Source organism: Octopus sinensis, linkage group LG3 (genome assembly GCF_006345805.1).
Source record: "Octopus sinensis linkage group LG3, ASM634580v1, whole genome shotgun sequence".
NCBI lineage: Eukaryota > Metazoa > Mollusca > Cephalopoda > Octopoda > Octopodidae > Octopus > Octopus sinensis.
Window position 1 is genome coordinate 4,343,022 of NC_042999.1, and position 16,518 is coordinate 4,359,539.

At 37.3% G+C, this 16,518-nt stretch overlaps 1 protein-coding gene across 2 annotated transcripts in view; it reads left to right on the forward strand.

Annotated features, from left to right (window-relative positions):
• The window catches only part of LOC115209156 (voltage-dependent calcium channel subunit alpha-2/delta-3-like), a 720,530-nt gene that overhangs the window by 556,988 nt on the left and 147,024 nt on the right, over positions 1-16,518 (forward strand). For both annotated transcript variants that reach the window (XM_036500824.1, XM_036500825.1), the window contains exon 10: positions 2,137-2,271. In XM_036500824.1, the coding sequence (XP_036356717.1) occupies positions 2,137-2,271 (135 nt within the window). The remainder of the gene's footprint in view (positions 1-2,136; positions 2,272-16,518) is intronic.

The following is a 16,518-nucleotide window of genomic DNA, read 5'->3' on the forward strand; positions in this document are numbered from 1 at the left end:
AACAGGTCTTCACAAGTGTCACTTGCCTCAACAGGTCTTCACAAGTGTCACAAGAAGGAAGGTATGCACAGGTGGACTGTCTACGTCGCCGGGTCTTCGGATGGTGTCTTTATGTGCCACCGACACAGGTGCCAGATGTGGCTGGCGAACGGCCACGATCGGATGGTTTTCTTGTGTGCCACCGGTACTGGAACCACAAAGATACAAATTCCATTGATGTTCATCTATTTTGATTTGGTTTGATTTTCACTTGCCTCAACAGGTCTTCACAAGTGTCACGCGTGTCACACACTTGCCTCAACAGGTCTCCACAAGTGTCACACACTTGCCTCTGCCTCAACAGGTCTTCACAAGTGTCACACACTTGCCTCTGCCTCAACAGGTCTTCACAAGTGTCATAAGAGGGAAGGTATGCACAGGTGGACTGACTACGTCGCCGGGTCTTTGGATGGTGTTTTTATGTGCCACCGACACAGGTGCCAGGTGAGGCTGGCGAACGGCCACGATCAGATGGTGTTTGTTGTGCCCACAGCACGGAGGCCAGTCGATGCGGTACCAGCTACGGCCACTTCGGATGTTTTTCTTGTGTGCCACCGGTACTGGAACCACAAAGATACAAATTCCATTGATATTCATCTATTTTGATTTGGTTTGATTTGATTTTGATTTGATTTTTTTGATTTTCACTTGCCTCAACAGGTCTTCACAAGTGTCACACACTTGCCTCAACAGGTCTTCACAAGTGTCATAAGAGGGAAGGTATGCACAGGTGGACTGACTACGTCGCCGGGTCTTCGGATGGTGTCTTTATGTGCCACCGACACAGGTGCCAGATGAGGCTGGCGAACGGCCACGATCGGATGGTGTTTGTTGTGCCCCTTCGGATGGTTTTCTTGTGTGCCACCGGTACTGGAACCACAAAGATACAAATTCCATTGATATTCATCTATTTTGATTTGGTTTGATTTGATTTTGATTTGATTTTCACTTGCCTCAACAGGTCTTCACAAGTGTCACACACTTGCCTCAACAGGTCTTCACAAGTGTCATAAGAGGGAAGGTATGCACAGGTGGACTGACTACGTCGCGGGTCTTCGGATGGTGTCTTTATGTGCCACCGGCACAGGTGCCAGATGAGGCTGGCGAACGGCCACGATCGGATGGTGTTTGTTGTGCCCACAGCACGGAGGCCAGTCGATGCGGTACTGGTTACGGCCACGTTTGGGTGGTTTTCTTGTGTGCCACCGGCACTGGTACCACAAAGAATACAATTCCACTGATGTTCATCTATTTTGATTTGTTTTGATTTGATTTGATTTTCACTTGCCTCAACAGGTCTTCATAAGTGTCACAAGAAGGAAGGAAGGAAGGTATGCACAGGACTGACTACGTCCCAGGTCGGGGCCACGGGTTATGGCCTGACTAGTCTTGCCGGGTCTTCTCATGCACAGCATACTTCCATAGGTCTCGTCGGAAAATGAAACATCGGATTCATTATCAAATACCACGTGCTTTTTTTTTCAGTCATAGAGTTAGATTTATCAAGGTCTTCAGTAGAAAATCCTTCGAATTCTGACTTGCTGCTTGATATAATGAAATTCGTATCCATTTTTTGTCAGAATTACAAATTTTGAAAAAACAATAGGAACAAATTTCGGAAAAAATCTCCCAAAATTGTAGATGAACTGTTTACGAAGTATAATCACGTGTTTTCACGAATGTACTAAAGAGATTTGTTCTGATATTCTCATTTAAATATGAATAGCTAATTGCGGGCGGTTTTGGGCGGCTTGGTCACATGAACCAAAATTTTTTTCGGGCGGCTTTGGGCGGTTTGGTAACGAAATATATATATATATATATATATATACATATATATATATATGTATGTATATATTCATTCAGTTTCAATAATTTTCTTTTTCTTTTTTTTTTTGTCTCTTCTGCATATTACTTTATTCTCCTTATTATTTCTCTCCAATCTGCTATCATTCTCCTCTTCTCTTCTCTCTGTATTCATTCCAAGCAACTTCACTTTTTGCTTTCTCTGTTAACGTCTTTCTTTCGACAGACTTTTCACATCTTCCATCTTTTCCGAAATATAATTCACAAACTAATGTACCATTTCATTTGCAGCAAAACAAAGTCAATAATGAAACTTGCTGCAACAAAGCTATCATGCTAGTAACAGATGGTGCTCCTGAGAATTACGAATGGATCTTTAATAAATACAATTGGAAGCCAAATTCAACTTCAAAAAGAAATGTTAATGTAAGTATCTGAGTCAATTCTTACATCTTGGCACTTGGAATATGTTAACATATTCTTTCACATCTTTTTGCTGTACAAATGGCAAAATAAACATTTGATATTGGAAATGAAAGTATGTATGCCCAACAAAAACAACAATGGTGATAATAATAATAATAATAATATATAATAATAATAATAATAATAATAAATAATAATAATAATAATAATAATAATATATATAATAATAATAATAATAAAATATAATAATAATAATAATAATAATAATAATAATAATAATAATAATAATAATAATATAATAATAATAATAATAATAATAATAATAATAATAATAATAATAATAGGAGGAGGAGGGGGGAGGAGAGAATATATTCATGCTGATTTTCACTGAAAATTACAAGTATTGCTATATAACATTACTGTTTTAATATTTAATGTTTTAGTTTTTATTATTTCAAGATCAATTCTTGACATTGTAAGCCAGTAAATTATATGACAGTTTCCAGTTAATTACATTTCTATCTTTCTGGAAAAGCTATATTAGAAAGGAAGTGAAGGTGATGGGAGTATTAGCCCTGGCTGTGCTTTCGTGTTCATGCTAAATTCTGATTTTTGATTACTAAATTTCTCTGATCCTCTTCACGTGTTTTACATGCATAACAATACACACACACACATACTCACACACACACACATCTCTGAAGTAATGCTTCAGAGAGAAGAGTGAGGTGGTATAAACAAACATATGATGCATATGGAGGATGACATTTGGTTAAAGAAATGCCATATAATCCAAGTGGAAAAAGCCAAACAGAAGAGTGAGACATTGGAATGAGTGGTGAAAGCCAATCTAAATAGGTTGAAGCACATAAAAAAAAAAATGAAACGTGACCAAAAGTGGCAAGATGCCGGCTTAGAAAAATAGTTAGTGGTGGTGGTGGCGGTGGTGGTGCTGTTGCTGCTGTTGTTGTTGTTGTTAAACAACAAGACGGGTAAGGGTGATTAGGTGATGGTCTAGGGCTTAGGGGCGGAGACCCTAGACTTTGGAAGAAAAAGAAAGCAACATTGGTATTGTAGTCGAGGGTTCTTCATTGACGCCTGACACCACTGGGAGGTGGCCCTCGAAGTCGCTGGAAATGGAGATCTCCAGGTCCAAATTCTTGGACGGCTGCTTCTGCCAGTGGTGGTCCAGTCCATTCCTACTTCTGCACTTCACTTCTAAAACTCCAAAAAACCTCGCTCTCTAAAGTTTTATTTACAGGACAACAACTCTCTGAAAATTGTAGTTCCCTAGTCATTTTTTTTTTTTGTATCCAGGTATCATTTTATATAAATTAATTCATGTACCTGCTAAATCTATAGACATAACAGCTCTTCTCTAAACTAAAGCTGACATTCTGTCGGTCACAACAAGTATTTCAGTTGATCCGGTCAACGGAACAGCCTGCTTGTGAAATTAACCTGCAAGTGGCTCAGCACCCCACAGACATGCATACCCTTAATGTAGTTCTTAGCAAGATTGAATGTGAGACAGAATGTGACAAGGCTGGTCCTTTGCTTTACAGGTTCAACCCATTTTTGCCAGCTGAGTGGACTGGTGCAAAGTAAAAGAAAGTGTCTTGCTCAAGGACACAATGTGTTGCCAGGATCTTTTCTAAACTAAAATATGAAAGTCAAAATAATCCCCAAATAATCCCCCTGTTTGTAAATAGGTCTGTTTGGAAGGGTTTCATAGGCTGCTGTAAAATGTAAGAACATTGCTGTTGTTGTTGTTGTTGTTGTTGTTATTTGGTCTAATGCTCAACTCTAATAGAGCAGTCCTATGATCAGAGACATTATCATCATGATTACCCAGTTCTTTTTTGTAGACATAGGCTCAGGCAGGGCATGGCTGTGTAGAATCTCACCCACATGGTTCCAGGTTCAATCCTACTGTAAGGCAACTTGAGCAAGTGTCTTCTGCTATAGCTCCAAGCAGGCCAAACACCTGTGAGTGGATTTGATAGGCACAAACTAAAAGCCACATAAAAAGCACCCAGTACATTCTGTAAAAGTGGTTGGCATTTAGAAGGGCCATAGAAACCATGCCAAAACAGACACTTGGAGCCTGGTGCAGTTCTCTGACTTGCTAACTCCTATGAAACCATCCAACCCATGCCAGCATGGAAAACCGATGTTAAATGATGATGATGATATATTTATCTATTTCTGTGTGTATGTGTTTGCATATGTATTTGTCCTCCATCACCACTTGACAACTGGTGTTGGTTTGTTTACCTCCCATAACTTTGTGGTTCAGCAAAATGGAAATCAATAGAATAAGTTTCAGGCTTAAGAATAAGTACCGGGGTCAATTTGTTCAAACCTTTAAGTTGGTGCCGCAGCATGACCACAGGCTAATGGCTGAAACAAATAAAAGAATAGAACATCCTGGACTTCACTAGCCAGTATATTTCTTCATTAGGACAGTGTAGTGTGGTTTTAGAAAGATTTGGCTGCTGTTCCTAGCTTATTGAATACATACAAGGAGAATTCTTTTTTTTTTTTTTGACTCATAAGAGTGAAGTGTAATTAACGAGTATTTCCTTTGAGAAAAACTGGCAAATTAACAACGATTTTTCTCATTGTATGCAATATCTCTCAACCATCTAACACTTTGAAATCTGAGATAATCTCCAACATACTGTTGTGTGCAGCATTTGAAATAGTTTTCTTTAGATATTTTGCAGGATTTTAAGTATATAAAAACATCTAAGACGAACCTATGAATAGTTTAATTTAGAAATTGATGAGCCTGCAAAAGACGGAACTCAATTGCAAATTAGTCTTTTATTAGATTTATAATTAAAATGAGAGAGAAGAGGAGAGGGAGGGAGAGAGAGAGGGAGAGATTGGATAAAGATCTTCAAAGAAGTCAATTGCTTGTATGATGTCACATTGTAATCTAACTTAAAATTAATTGTATAGACTGGAATGAAGCCTCAGTATGTTACTTCTAAGATTTTCTTTATATTACAAATAATCTTCATTATTGATGTAATGACCCTCCCAAGACACTAGTAATCTTTCTGAATAAGTAACCTTTGGAATATTTTAAAATGTACCTTCCAGAATACGAATTAGTAAAATTTAACGACAGAAAAATGTCGTCCAAGTATTTTGCAATTGAAACAGGTTGAAAAATTAATAAAAAGAAATACTGCAGATGTGGTTATGTGGTTAAAAAGTTTGCTTTCCAGCCACATGGCTTTGGGTTCAATCCCACTGCATGGTACCTTGGATAAGTGTCTTCTTCTATAGCCGCTGAACAATCAAAGCCTTGAGACTGAATTTGGTAGAGAGAAACTGAAAGAAGCTTGAAAGAAGTATGTATGTATGTATGTATGTATGTATGTATGTATGGATGGATGGATGGATGGATGGATGGATGGATGTACATAAGTATGTACATATGTATGTATGAGTGCAAGCATGTTTGTGTCTCCTTATCTTAACATAATGACAGAGTAATCTGAATGCTAAAGGATTAAAAAAAGTCGAATTAGAGCATGTAAGTAGAATGTTTGATGTTAATTTGGAAGGTAATGTTCATCTTGGAATATGCTTAGGGATAATGTTTATAACAATTTTAAATGCTTGCTGTTCATAAGTTGGGAGTGTTGCATTCTCAGTTGAATTTGAACAAATGGATAACATCTTTTGAAGAAAGTTACAATTACTTAAGGTCAGGAAGACTGGTCTGTAGAATTTAAATCAATAGATTAGAGTTCAAGATATTTCAAAGAACAAAGCTTGACTTTTGAAGCAACAGAGTAGACATACAAGATAAAGGGTATTTGGTACAGTGTTGGAGAATATCAATTGAACAAGGTATCAAGCAACAATGGAATTTTATCTGTTGTTCATAAATAATGAAATGTCCACTGTAAATCCAAGCAGGAGTTTAATGGGAATCACATTACAGAACGATTTGACAATGATATTATATATATTTATTTATTTATTGAAATTCTTCGTAGAATGAGGAAGCTGGTTTCTAATAGAGAAACAGAAGTTCCTTCAATGAAATAAGGATAATAGCAATGACGATTTCTCCATGCTGAACTTTAGGAAAGTCTTGTATCTTTTTACCATTCCATTTTAAAATTGTATTAGTAAATATAGTTCTCTGTGTCTTTCATTTGCTAGCTTTTCCAAATTTTCACTCAAGCATTTACTAGAATAATCAAGTGCACCAATTATTATAGGTAAAAAATATAATCAAGGTAGAAGAGCTGCAAGTTTCAAAGCAATTCTCCATAAATGTTCTCCTTCTCGGTAATTTTGGAAAAGATGTTCACATTAGTAGGGCCTTTAACCTCTAGACTATACCTAATTTTCTTTTCTGTTCCAAATAACTATTTGTTATATTTGCATTTGGTAGAAGTTTTGATGAGAACATTCCCTCAACATTCTTTGCGTTATGTATTTATGAGCGACATTCTTTACATTATACTCTTTTTACTCTTTTACTCTTTTACTTGTTTCAGTCATTTGACTGCGGCCATGCTGGAGCACCGCCTTTAGTCGAGCAAATCGACCCCGGGACTTATTCTTTGTAAGCCCAGTACTTATTCTATCGGTCTCTTTTGCCGAACCGCTAAGTGACGGGGACGTAAACACACAAGCATCGGTTGTCAAGCAATGCTAGGGGGACAAACACAGACACACAAACACACGCACATATACATATATATATATACATATACACGACAGGCTTCTTTCAGTTTCCGTCTACAAAATTCACTCACAAGGCATTGGTCGGCCCGGGGCTATAGCAGAAGACACTTGCCCAAGATGCCACGCAGTGGGACTGAACCCGGAACCATGTGGTTGGTTACCAAGCTACTTACCACACAGCCACTCCTGCGCCATTATGTTTCTTTGCAGGCAAAAGTGTTGTTTTTCTATCCTAGGTCAATATTTTTCTACAGATGACAGTGTTTTCTTACTTTAGACAGCATAGCTTCATTTACTAAAAGTTGTTTGGCCCATCCCCACACTCCTTTTTATTTACCTGCCTGCTCACCAATAACTATATTAGTAGATTGAAAGGGTCTTAAGGGGAATTAGTTCATGCAGCTTGTGTGCAGTTTGTATGTTGTGTTAAAACTTTGCAGTCTTGGTGACAAGTTTCACTTGGGTTATAACAAACCAGTTCAGTATGTTGATCTGACCTTCCATAGATTTTTATAAATATATATTTAAGTTGCTTTCTATAAAAAAAAAATCATTTTTTACCAGTAGCCAACTATGAGATCACTGCTTAGTGCCTTCCCATGATGCAACTTTACCTCTGCTTTGGTGACTGTTATGACATTAATCAGATTGGTTTTTACTGCTGACGGTGGTACAGTATTGTCTGTGGCTGTGTGGTAAGAAGTTTGCTTCCCAACCATCTTATTCCAGTTTCACTCCCACTGCATGGCACCTTGGGGCAAGTTTTTTCTACTGTAACCTTGGTCTGACCAAAGCCTTGAAAGCGAATTTGGTAGACAGAAACTGAAGGGAGCCTGTCACGCATGCATGCGTGTGTATCTGTGTGTGTGTGTCTATATGTATAGATAGATGGATGGATGTATGAGTGGATGAATGGCTGGCTGGAAGGATGGATGGTTAAATTATTGAAAGGTTTTGTAATGATATCCTCTGATTTCAATGAAGACAGCATTTATTTAGTGCATGATAAAGTACTATATTGTGGACAAATTCAGCTATGAATTCCTACAGCAAGGAAAGCCAAGTTTTTAATTTTTATATTTGCAATAAAAACATGAGAAATGGGCAAGCTTTCTTATAGAATCTGTTTCCTTTCATCTTTACTTTAATTGTTTGCATTTGAATCAAAATGTAGCTGATATTTCTCAATAAGAACTGCATTACAGAAAGAACTTTTTAACTGCTTTCTGAAATTGTGTTTTCTTGGACAAATCTTGTTCAGTTCCTATTTTGAATTATTTGGCTAAGTGACATGATTTTGCTTCATTACAAGAACTTGCCAAATTCAATGCTATCATTCAGAGGAGATGCAGTGATCACTTCAGCTTATCTGAATTTCTGTTGATGTTCAATTTTTTTCTTAAAGAAATGGCATTTGGCCGAATTTATCTTCGACAGCATATTAATACTTGCATTCTAGAGATCAGTTCACACAATGCCAGCCTCTGCATAAAAATTTACTGCCAAATTCAATGGGTTGAAATGACAATATGAAAATCCAGAGAATAATGTATCAGATCTCTTTTACTATATTATATTTGTACTACAATAATTTTATCGCTGTGTTTATTCAAGCACACTCTCTTAAGTTTTATCTCTAGTATGCTGCGGAATATTTCAGCAGTCAGCTATCCTCACAAAATGCTACAACTACTAAATTGCTTGGTCAGTATTCTGCAGTATTATACTGCATAAGTGTTCAATTTAAAAGGGCTTAGTATGATTTAGTGACCGATAGGCACTAAAATCGTATACAACATTCAGTTTCCATATTTCTTTTGTTCTCCACCTCTCTCTCCTCTTTCTCTCTCTCTCTTTCTTTCTTTCTCTCTCTCTCTCTCTCTCTCTCTCTCTCTCTATACGTACATATCTATTCATAGCTATCTTCATCTATCTAGCTTCTTTTTTGTTAATATCTAACTATATTTCTCTATAACTATCTTTTTACATTTGTTTTATCCTCTATCTGTCTATCTATCTACGCCCATGTCTCTTCCTCTATCTGCATTTATTCATATCCTTTATTCCTGTCTAACTATAAATTTGGCTATCTATTCTATCTCACATTTCAGCTAAATTTGTTCACAATACTGTACATCATCACTTGATACAATACATACTGTCTTCACTATCATCAGTGGACATCATTACAAAATCTATTGATAATATATATACATATATACAGACATGACAGAAGTAGACAGACACCCTTACAATTGTTAAAATTTATTTAAATCTGAAATTATACATTCAAATTATTTGTTAATTATTATAATGTGAATATCTAATATTTAGTAGACATGCCTTTGCATTTTCCAATGCAGGGACCCTATTAGGCATGCTACTGATCAGATGACGAATATTCTCTTCAGGAGTTTCTTGCCAAGTTTCATGCAGTAATCTCAAGAGATCTGGCTTTGAGGATGCTTTCTTGTTCTTTTTATGAAGTGTCCTGTCCATTGTGTCCCAGAGGTGTTCAATAGGGTTCATATTTTGGTGACCGGCTTGGCCATGGAAGCTTTTTGATCTCATTCTCTTCCAACCAGTCTTGGGTCTCTTTAACTGTGTGAGAAGGAGCCCCATAAATAAAGAGTTTTCTTTAATCATTTCACCTCTGGAGAAGATTGGTAGGAGTCCTTTCTGTAATATGGACACATATTCATCTGAGTTTATGTTTCCCTCACACGCCTGATTGATCATTGCTCTAAATTGTTCCCCAGATCATCATAGAATACCCACTGTGTTTCATTGTTGGTTGCAATCTTTTCACAGTGTCTCCAGACCCACACTTGACCACTAACAGAAAATCTGGACTCATCAGAGAATATGACAGTGTCCCAAAATGCCACTACATCATTTCATTGGCCCAATCTTTTCTCCACCTGATATTGACTGGTCGAAGAAATGGCTATATATATATATATATATATATATTGTGTATATATATATATACATACATACATACATACATAATATTGAGGTCTCATTCATTCTTTTATTGTCGTACTATTAATATATATGTGTGTGTGTATATGTATATATATATATATATATATATATATATATATGTGTGTGTGTGTGTGTGTGTGTGTATATGTATTTATATATATATGTATATGTATGTATATGTATATATATATATGTATATATATATGTATATATATATGCCAACCCCCCTTTGCTTGCGAAGACATGTTGGGGCAAGCGAAAGCGAAAGCGAAATCGAATTGAATCAGCCAGGATCCCTGGTCTGGTGGTACGTAAAAAGCACTATCCAACTCGTGACCGATGCCAGCGCCGCCTCAACTGGCTTCCGTGCCGGTGGCATATAAAATACACCAATCCGACCGTGGCCGTTGCCAGCCCCGCCTGGCACCTGTGCAGGTGGCACGTAAAAGCACCCACTACACTCATGGAGTGGTTGGCGTTAGGAAGGGCATCCAGCTGTAGAAACATTGCCAGATAAGACTGGAGCCTGGTGCAGCCTTCTGGCTTCCCAGAACCCGGTCGAACCGTCCAACCCATGCTAGCATGGAGAACGGACATTAAACGATGATGATGATGATAATGATATATGTGTGTATGTGTGTGTATATATATATGTATATGTTAGTTAGTTAGTTAGTTAATTTTTTGGCTCAAAAAGCAAAAAGCAAGGCCATGTAGGGGGACATGGAGTTATGTACAGGGTGGTGTTCATTCAAAGAGTTCAGGCCATTTGTGGTCAAGGGGGACTTTGAACCGAGCAGTCGTCGGCATCTTCACTATCTTCTCCGGCAGCTTATTCCACGGATCCGCAACCCAGACGGAGAAAGCCCCTCTCCTTTGATTGAGATGAAATCGTCGCAGATAGAGCTTTTCGGAGTGACCCCGCAGCCGACGCTCTGGAGCAGGATTGAAGAACAGCTCTTTCGAGAGGTTACACTTTCCGCTTATGATGTTGTGAGCAAGAATGAGATCACCACGGCGTCATACATATGTGTGCATATATGTGTATATATATATATATGTGTGTGTGTGTGTGTGTGTATATATATATATATATGCATATATAACCCATGCTAGCATGGAAAACGGACGCTAAACGATGATGATGATGATGATGATGCATATGTATATATATACTTTATTTAGAAGCAGCAGAAATATAACAAAAGCTGTTACTCAGAGTTTCACGTTCCCGTTCATTGGATAATGGTGTTAAAATAGAACAGAAATAGAAATAACGAAATAATCAAAACTAGTTAAAGGATACACTTTTAGAAATGGATTTGTTTCATTGGTCCTTTCAATTAACGGTCTGAAACATGCAATGAAGGAACATAAACAAAAATATATAAAATAAATGAATTCAATATAAATTCATCCTTTTATAAAAATCAAGGAAAACCTTTAATCGAAGAGGAGATTCAAAATACATATTGTAAATAATAATAATAATAAGCGAAATATAATTCAATTGATACATTAAAATTAAAATTAAAATCTTCACGCTGCATTACATAAATATTTTACAACAGTATATACGCATACTAGACCATCTTATAATATACATGTATACATCAAAATACACAGATGGATGCACACAGACTACATACATATACAGACATATATATGTAAGACATAAATGCACATATACACATGTACATATATGTACGCAACCATGCTCTCATGTGAAAATCACTTGGTGTGTACATATAGAAGTTATAACAGATGAGTTAGAGGAGAAGTAAATTTTAAAACGTAAGGAGGGGGGAGAAGAAAGAAAGGAAGGATTTTAACTGTAACAGTTAGTGAGGGGAAGAGGAAAGTAAGTGGGGAGAGAATAGGAATGCATTGTTAAGACATTATACAAGTAACGAATAGGGAGAGAAAGAATACTTCCCATAAGGAAAGAAAAAAGAAAGAAAGAAGGTGGCTGAATCATCATCATCATCATCATTGTTTAACGTCCGTTTTCCGCGCTAGCACGGGTTGGACAGTTCGACCGGGGTCTGGGAAGCCAGGGCTGCACCAGGCTCCAGTCTGATCTGGCAGAGTTTCTACAGCTGGATACCCTTCCTAACACCAACTACTCCGCGAGTGTAGTGGGTGCTTTTTACGTGCCACCTGCACAGGTGCCAGGGGGTGTCTGGCATCGGCCATGATCAGTTGGAGCTTTTAACGTGCCACTGGCACGGAAGCCAGCCAAGGCAGCGCTGGCAACGGCCACGTTCGGATGGTACTTTTTTATGTGCCACCGGCACTGGAGCCAGTCGAGGCAGCACTGGCATCGGCCGCGTTTGGAGAATATGTGTAACAAACGTACATGAAATAAAATTACGAATATATGTGTATACAAAAGTGTATATTAGCTTAATTATACATATAAGATCACATATATAAATACATGGAAATATGCACGTAAATACACATTACACAAATATAAGAGTATACATGCATACATATACATCCTTGTATGTATGTGCACAAGTATAAACATACACGCTTACTTACACATATACATAGACGCACACATATGAATACATATGCATGCCAACAATACAGACATCCACATAAAAACATATCTAGCAATTAAACGGGTTTATAAAATACAATAAAATGAAATGAAATAAAAGTAGAATCTTAAACATGAAAATAATATATGCATATAACAGTCGAAGGTTTTCTTGAGAAATATGTTGAAATATATACAATATCTTTGCGATGCAAAATATACCATGTATTATAAGAAACAAATCCAACAGTGTAATATAAAACTAGCCCAAGAGTCAAAAAGATGTGGAATTTTGCCTAGAGGCCACGCCTTTCAATAGGGCAAACTCAAAGTTGCCATGCAAACTCCCCAGCACTTCTAACATAGGTGTGCAAATTTTCAGGTCAATCCAACCGCATTTACTAACACTTTTGCCTGCACAACTGCTTGTGAGACAACATCTGCCCTTTTCACAAATAAATAGTAGATATATATAGGAAAGAGAGAGACAGACAGATAGACAGATGTATGTGTATATAGGTAGACCCAGGAAGACATGGGATGACCTTTGAACGTTGGGTCTCACAGAGGCAATGGCAAAAAACTGAGACCTTTGGAGATATGCTGTGACTGCAAAGACTCAACAAATGAAGTGAGTTCATGGCTCGCAGGATGGCCTGCTGTGCTTACCTTGGATTGTAGGGCAACCTGCTGTGCTTGAGGAGACCTGTTGAGTCAAGTATATCAACATCAAAATAAAAATCAAATGGAAATTGTAGTTGTGATACCTGTGCCAGTGGCACATAAAAAGCACCATCCGAACATGGCCGATGCCAGTGCTGCCTTGACTGGCGTCCATGCCGGTGGCATGTAAAAAGCACCCACTACACTCACGGAGTGGTTGGTGTTAGGAAGGGTATCCAGCTGTAGAAACACTGCCAGATCAGACTGGTGCCTGGTGCAGCCTCCTGGCTTCCCAGACCCCGGTCAAACCATCCAACGCATGCTAGCATGGAAAACTGACGTTAAACGATGATGATATATATAATCATCATCATCATCATCATTCAACATTTGTGTTCCATGCTGGCATAGGTTGGATGGTTTGACAGGATTCAATGTATCTAAAGACTATTGTGCTCCAATATCTGTTTTGGCATAGTTTCTACAGCTGAATGTCTTCCCTAATACCAACCACTTTACAGCATGTACTGGATGCTTTTTCATGCCACCTGCTTTATTGAGGTTGCTTTGCAGCTCACAGAACTACAAATCCTGGATGATTGGGTGTCAGTTTCATGTTAGTGGACAAAGGTATTGAACTATGAGAAGGGTGGGAGTACAAGTTCTTGTAGAGGATCTGCATGGCTACACACATCTTGTAAAGGAAGGAGAGATAAAATAATACACACACACATCATCATCATCATCATCATCATCCTTTTTCCCATGCTGGGTTGGGTTGTTTGTTTGACAAGAACAGGTAAGTCAGAGAGCTCCACCATGTTCTATGTCTGCACAGCATGGTTTCTATAGTTGGATGTCCTTCCTAATGTCAACCAATTAACAGGGTGCACTGAGTACTTTTTACGTGGTGCACTAGAAGGTCACCAAGTACCTGCAAGATAAACCCCTCATCTGAGTGGGGTATAGACTGGAGGAATAAGAAACTACAATAGAGGCAGAGGAGCAGGTGTCTTGCTAAAAAGATGAATACATGGTTACTTATTTATCTCTCTCTCTCTCTCTCTCTCTCTATATATATATATATATATATATATATATATATAATAATAAATATTAGGGAATGAATCCAAAATTACAGGGAAAAATCAGATTTAGGGTTAAATCCAATTTTATAGTAAAATATTATATAATATAATTCGAGACAAAACCACTATTTTAAAACCAAACAAGGAAAGACTTAATCAATACATAAAATTTTAATATAAATTAATTGTAGTGGCGGTTTATTTAATTTATATTCAAATTTTATGTATTGATTAAGTCTTTCCTTGTTTGGTTTTAAAATAGTGGTTTTGTCTCGAATTATATTATATATATATATAAATATATTTAGAGATAGATAGATAGATAGATAGATATACAGATATATGTATGTATATTTTTTCACATACATATATACGTAAATATATATGTATATCATCGACATCTTCATTTTAACATCCATTTCCCAATGTATTAATGGGAGAGACAATGTCAACTGAGGCAGACTTTCTATAGGCAGAGACCCTTCCTGACTCAAACTTTTACCTATTTCAAAGCTAGGCAATATTTTCTTTTAACAGAAGATTGGAAATGAAGAACATTACCTGTATAATGGTGACACACATTAACAACTTACACACAATATCAAGACAAAAAATGCACATAGACATATAACAAATTTTTTCAGTTTCCATCTGCCAAATTCATTCACAAGACTACACACACACACATGAATATGTAATTTTGAAGTAGTTCTATAATGCACTTCACATTAAACTCTTGCTTGGATTTACAGTGGACATTTCATTATTTATGAACTACAGATAAAATTCCATGGTCGCTCGATACCTTGTTCAATTGATATTCTCAAACACTGTACCAAATACCCTTTATCTTGTATGTCTACTCTGTTGCTTCAAAAGTCAAGCTTTGTTCTTTGAAATATCCTGAACTCTAATCTATTGATTTAAATTCTACAGACCAGTCTTCCTGACCTTAAGTAATTGTAACTTTCTTCAAAAGATGTTATCCATTTGTTCAGATTCAACTGAGAATGCAACACTCCCAACTTATGAACAGCAAGCATTTAAAATGCAGAAGACATCCAATTTAATATACAACAATATTGATGTAACAATCTAATAGTGTATTTATGTCTTGAGACTGGAAAATCTAATGATAACATCATCATAGTCAAGAAAAGATTAGTAACAATCATCATCTTCGTCATCGTTATTATCATCGTCGTCATCATTCTCATCATCATCATTGCCATTGTTGCCATCATCATCATCATCATTCTCATCACTGTCGTCGTCATCATAATCATTGTTGTCATTGTCATCGTCATCATCCTCCACTGCCTCATCACTTGATTACCATATTTCCATGTTGATATGACCTACTTGCAGTAACTGTAGAACTTCATCAATATTCATCTCACTTTAGCAAACCAGTGATGGTATCGCTTCATCTGCTAGAGATAGCAGTTTCAAATCTCTCATATCCACATTCCACTGTCTTAGGAATGGAAAGATTTTGTGTTTCTAAATACAAATCTGGGATAAAAATAATATCATAGATGAAATACTTTTGATCCTTTGTTGACCAGGTCAGGGCTATCTAGGAGTAAATGGCAACAATATTCCTACATTATTTCTTCTGTTAGCCCTAACATCATCAGTTTGCATACTGCACGTTAGTCATGGCTTACCACATAAAAAGCACTGCTGACCTTGCCTGTGCATGTGCCATGTAAGAAGCACTAAGTCCACTCTGCTGAGTGGTTGGTGTTAGGGAGGGCATCCAGCTGTAAAAATCCTGCCAAAACAGTCACAGAAGCCTGATGCAGGCATCTGCCTGGCCAGCTCTTGTGAAACCGTCCCACCCATGCTAGCATGGAAGGTGGACGTTAAACGATGATGATGTGATCGGGGCTTCTCGTATAAGCACATGCTCAGCTATGTGGCTAAGACGTTTGCTTCCCAACCATGTGATTTCAGGTTCAGGATGTGGCATTAGTGATAGTGAGGATGCCGTGTAGCTTGGAGTATTGGTTTGTTCTTTTAATCAGAACAAAAGCAGTATTAGACAGGGGTATATATAAACAATCAAGTAAAATCCCAGTGCATTACTGGTACTAACACTGGACAACTGTGTTATATAAACTAAGTAATAACAGCAAAGCACCAAATCCAGCATTCTGTTCATACAAACTCTAAGCCTTTCACTATTCGTGCTCCTAATTATTAAATACACTTGTGTAATAAGCCAGCATGAAATAC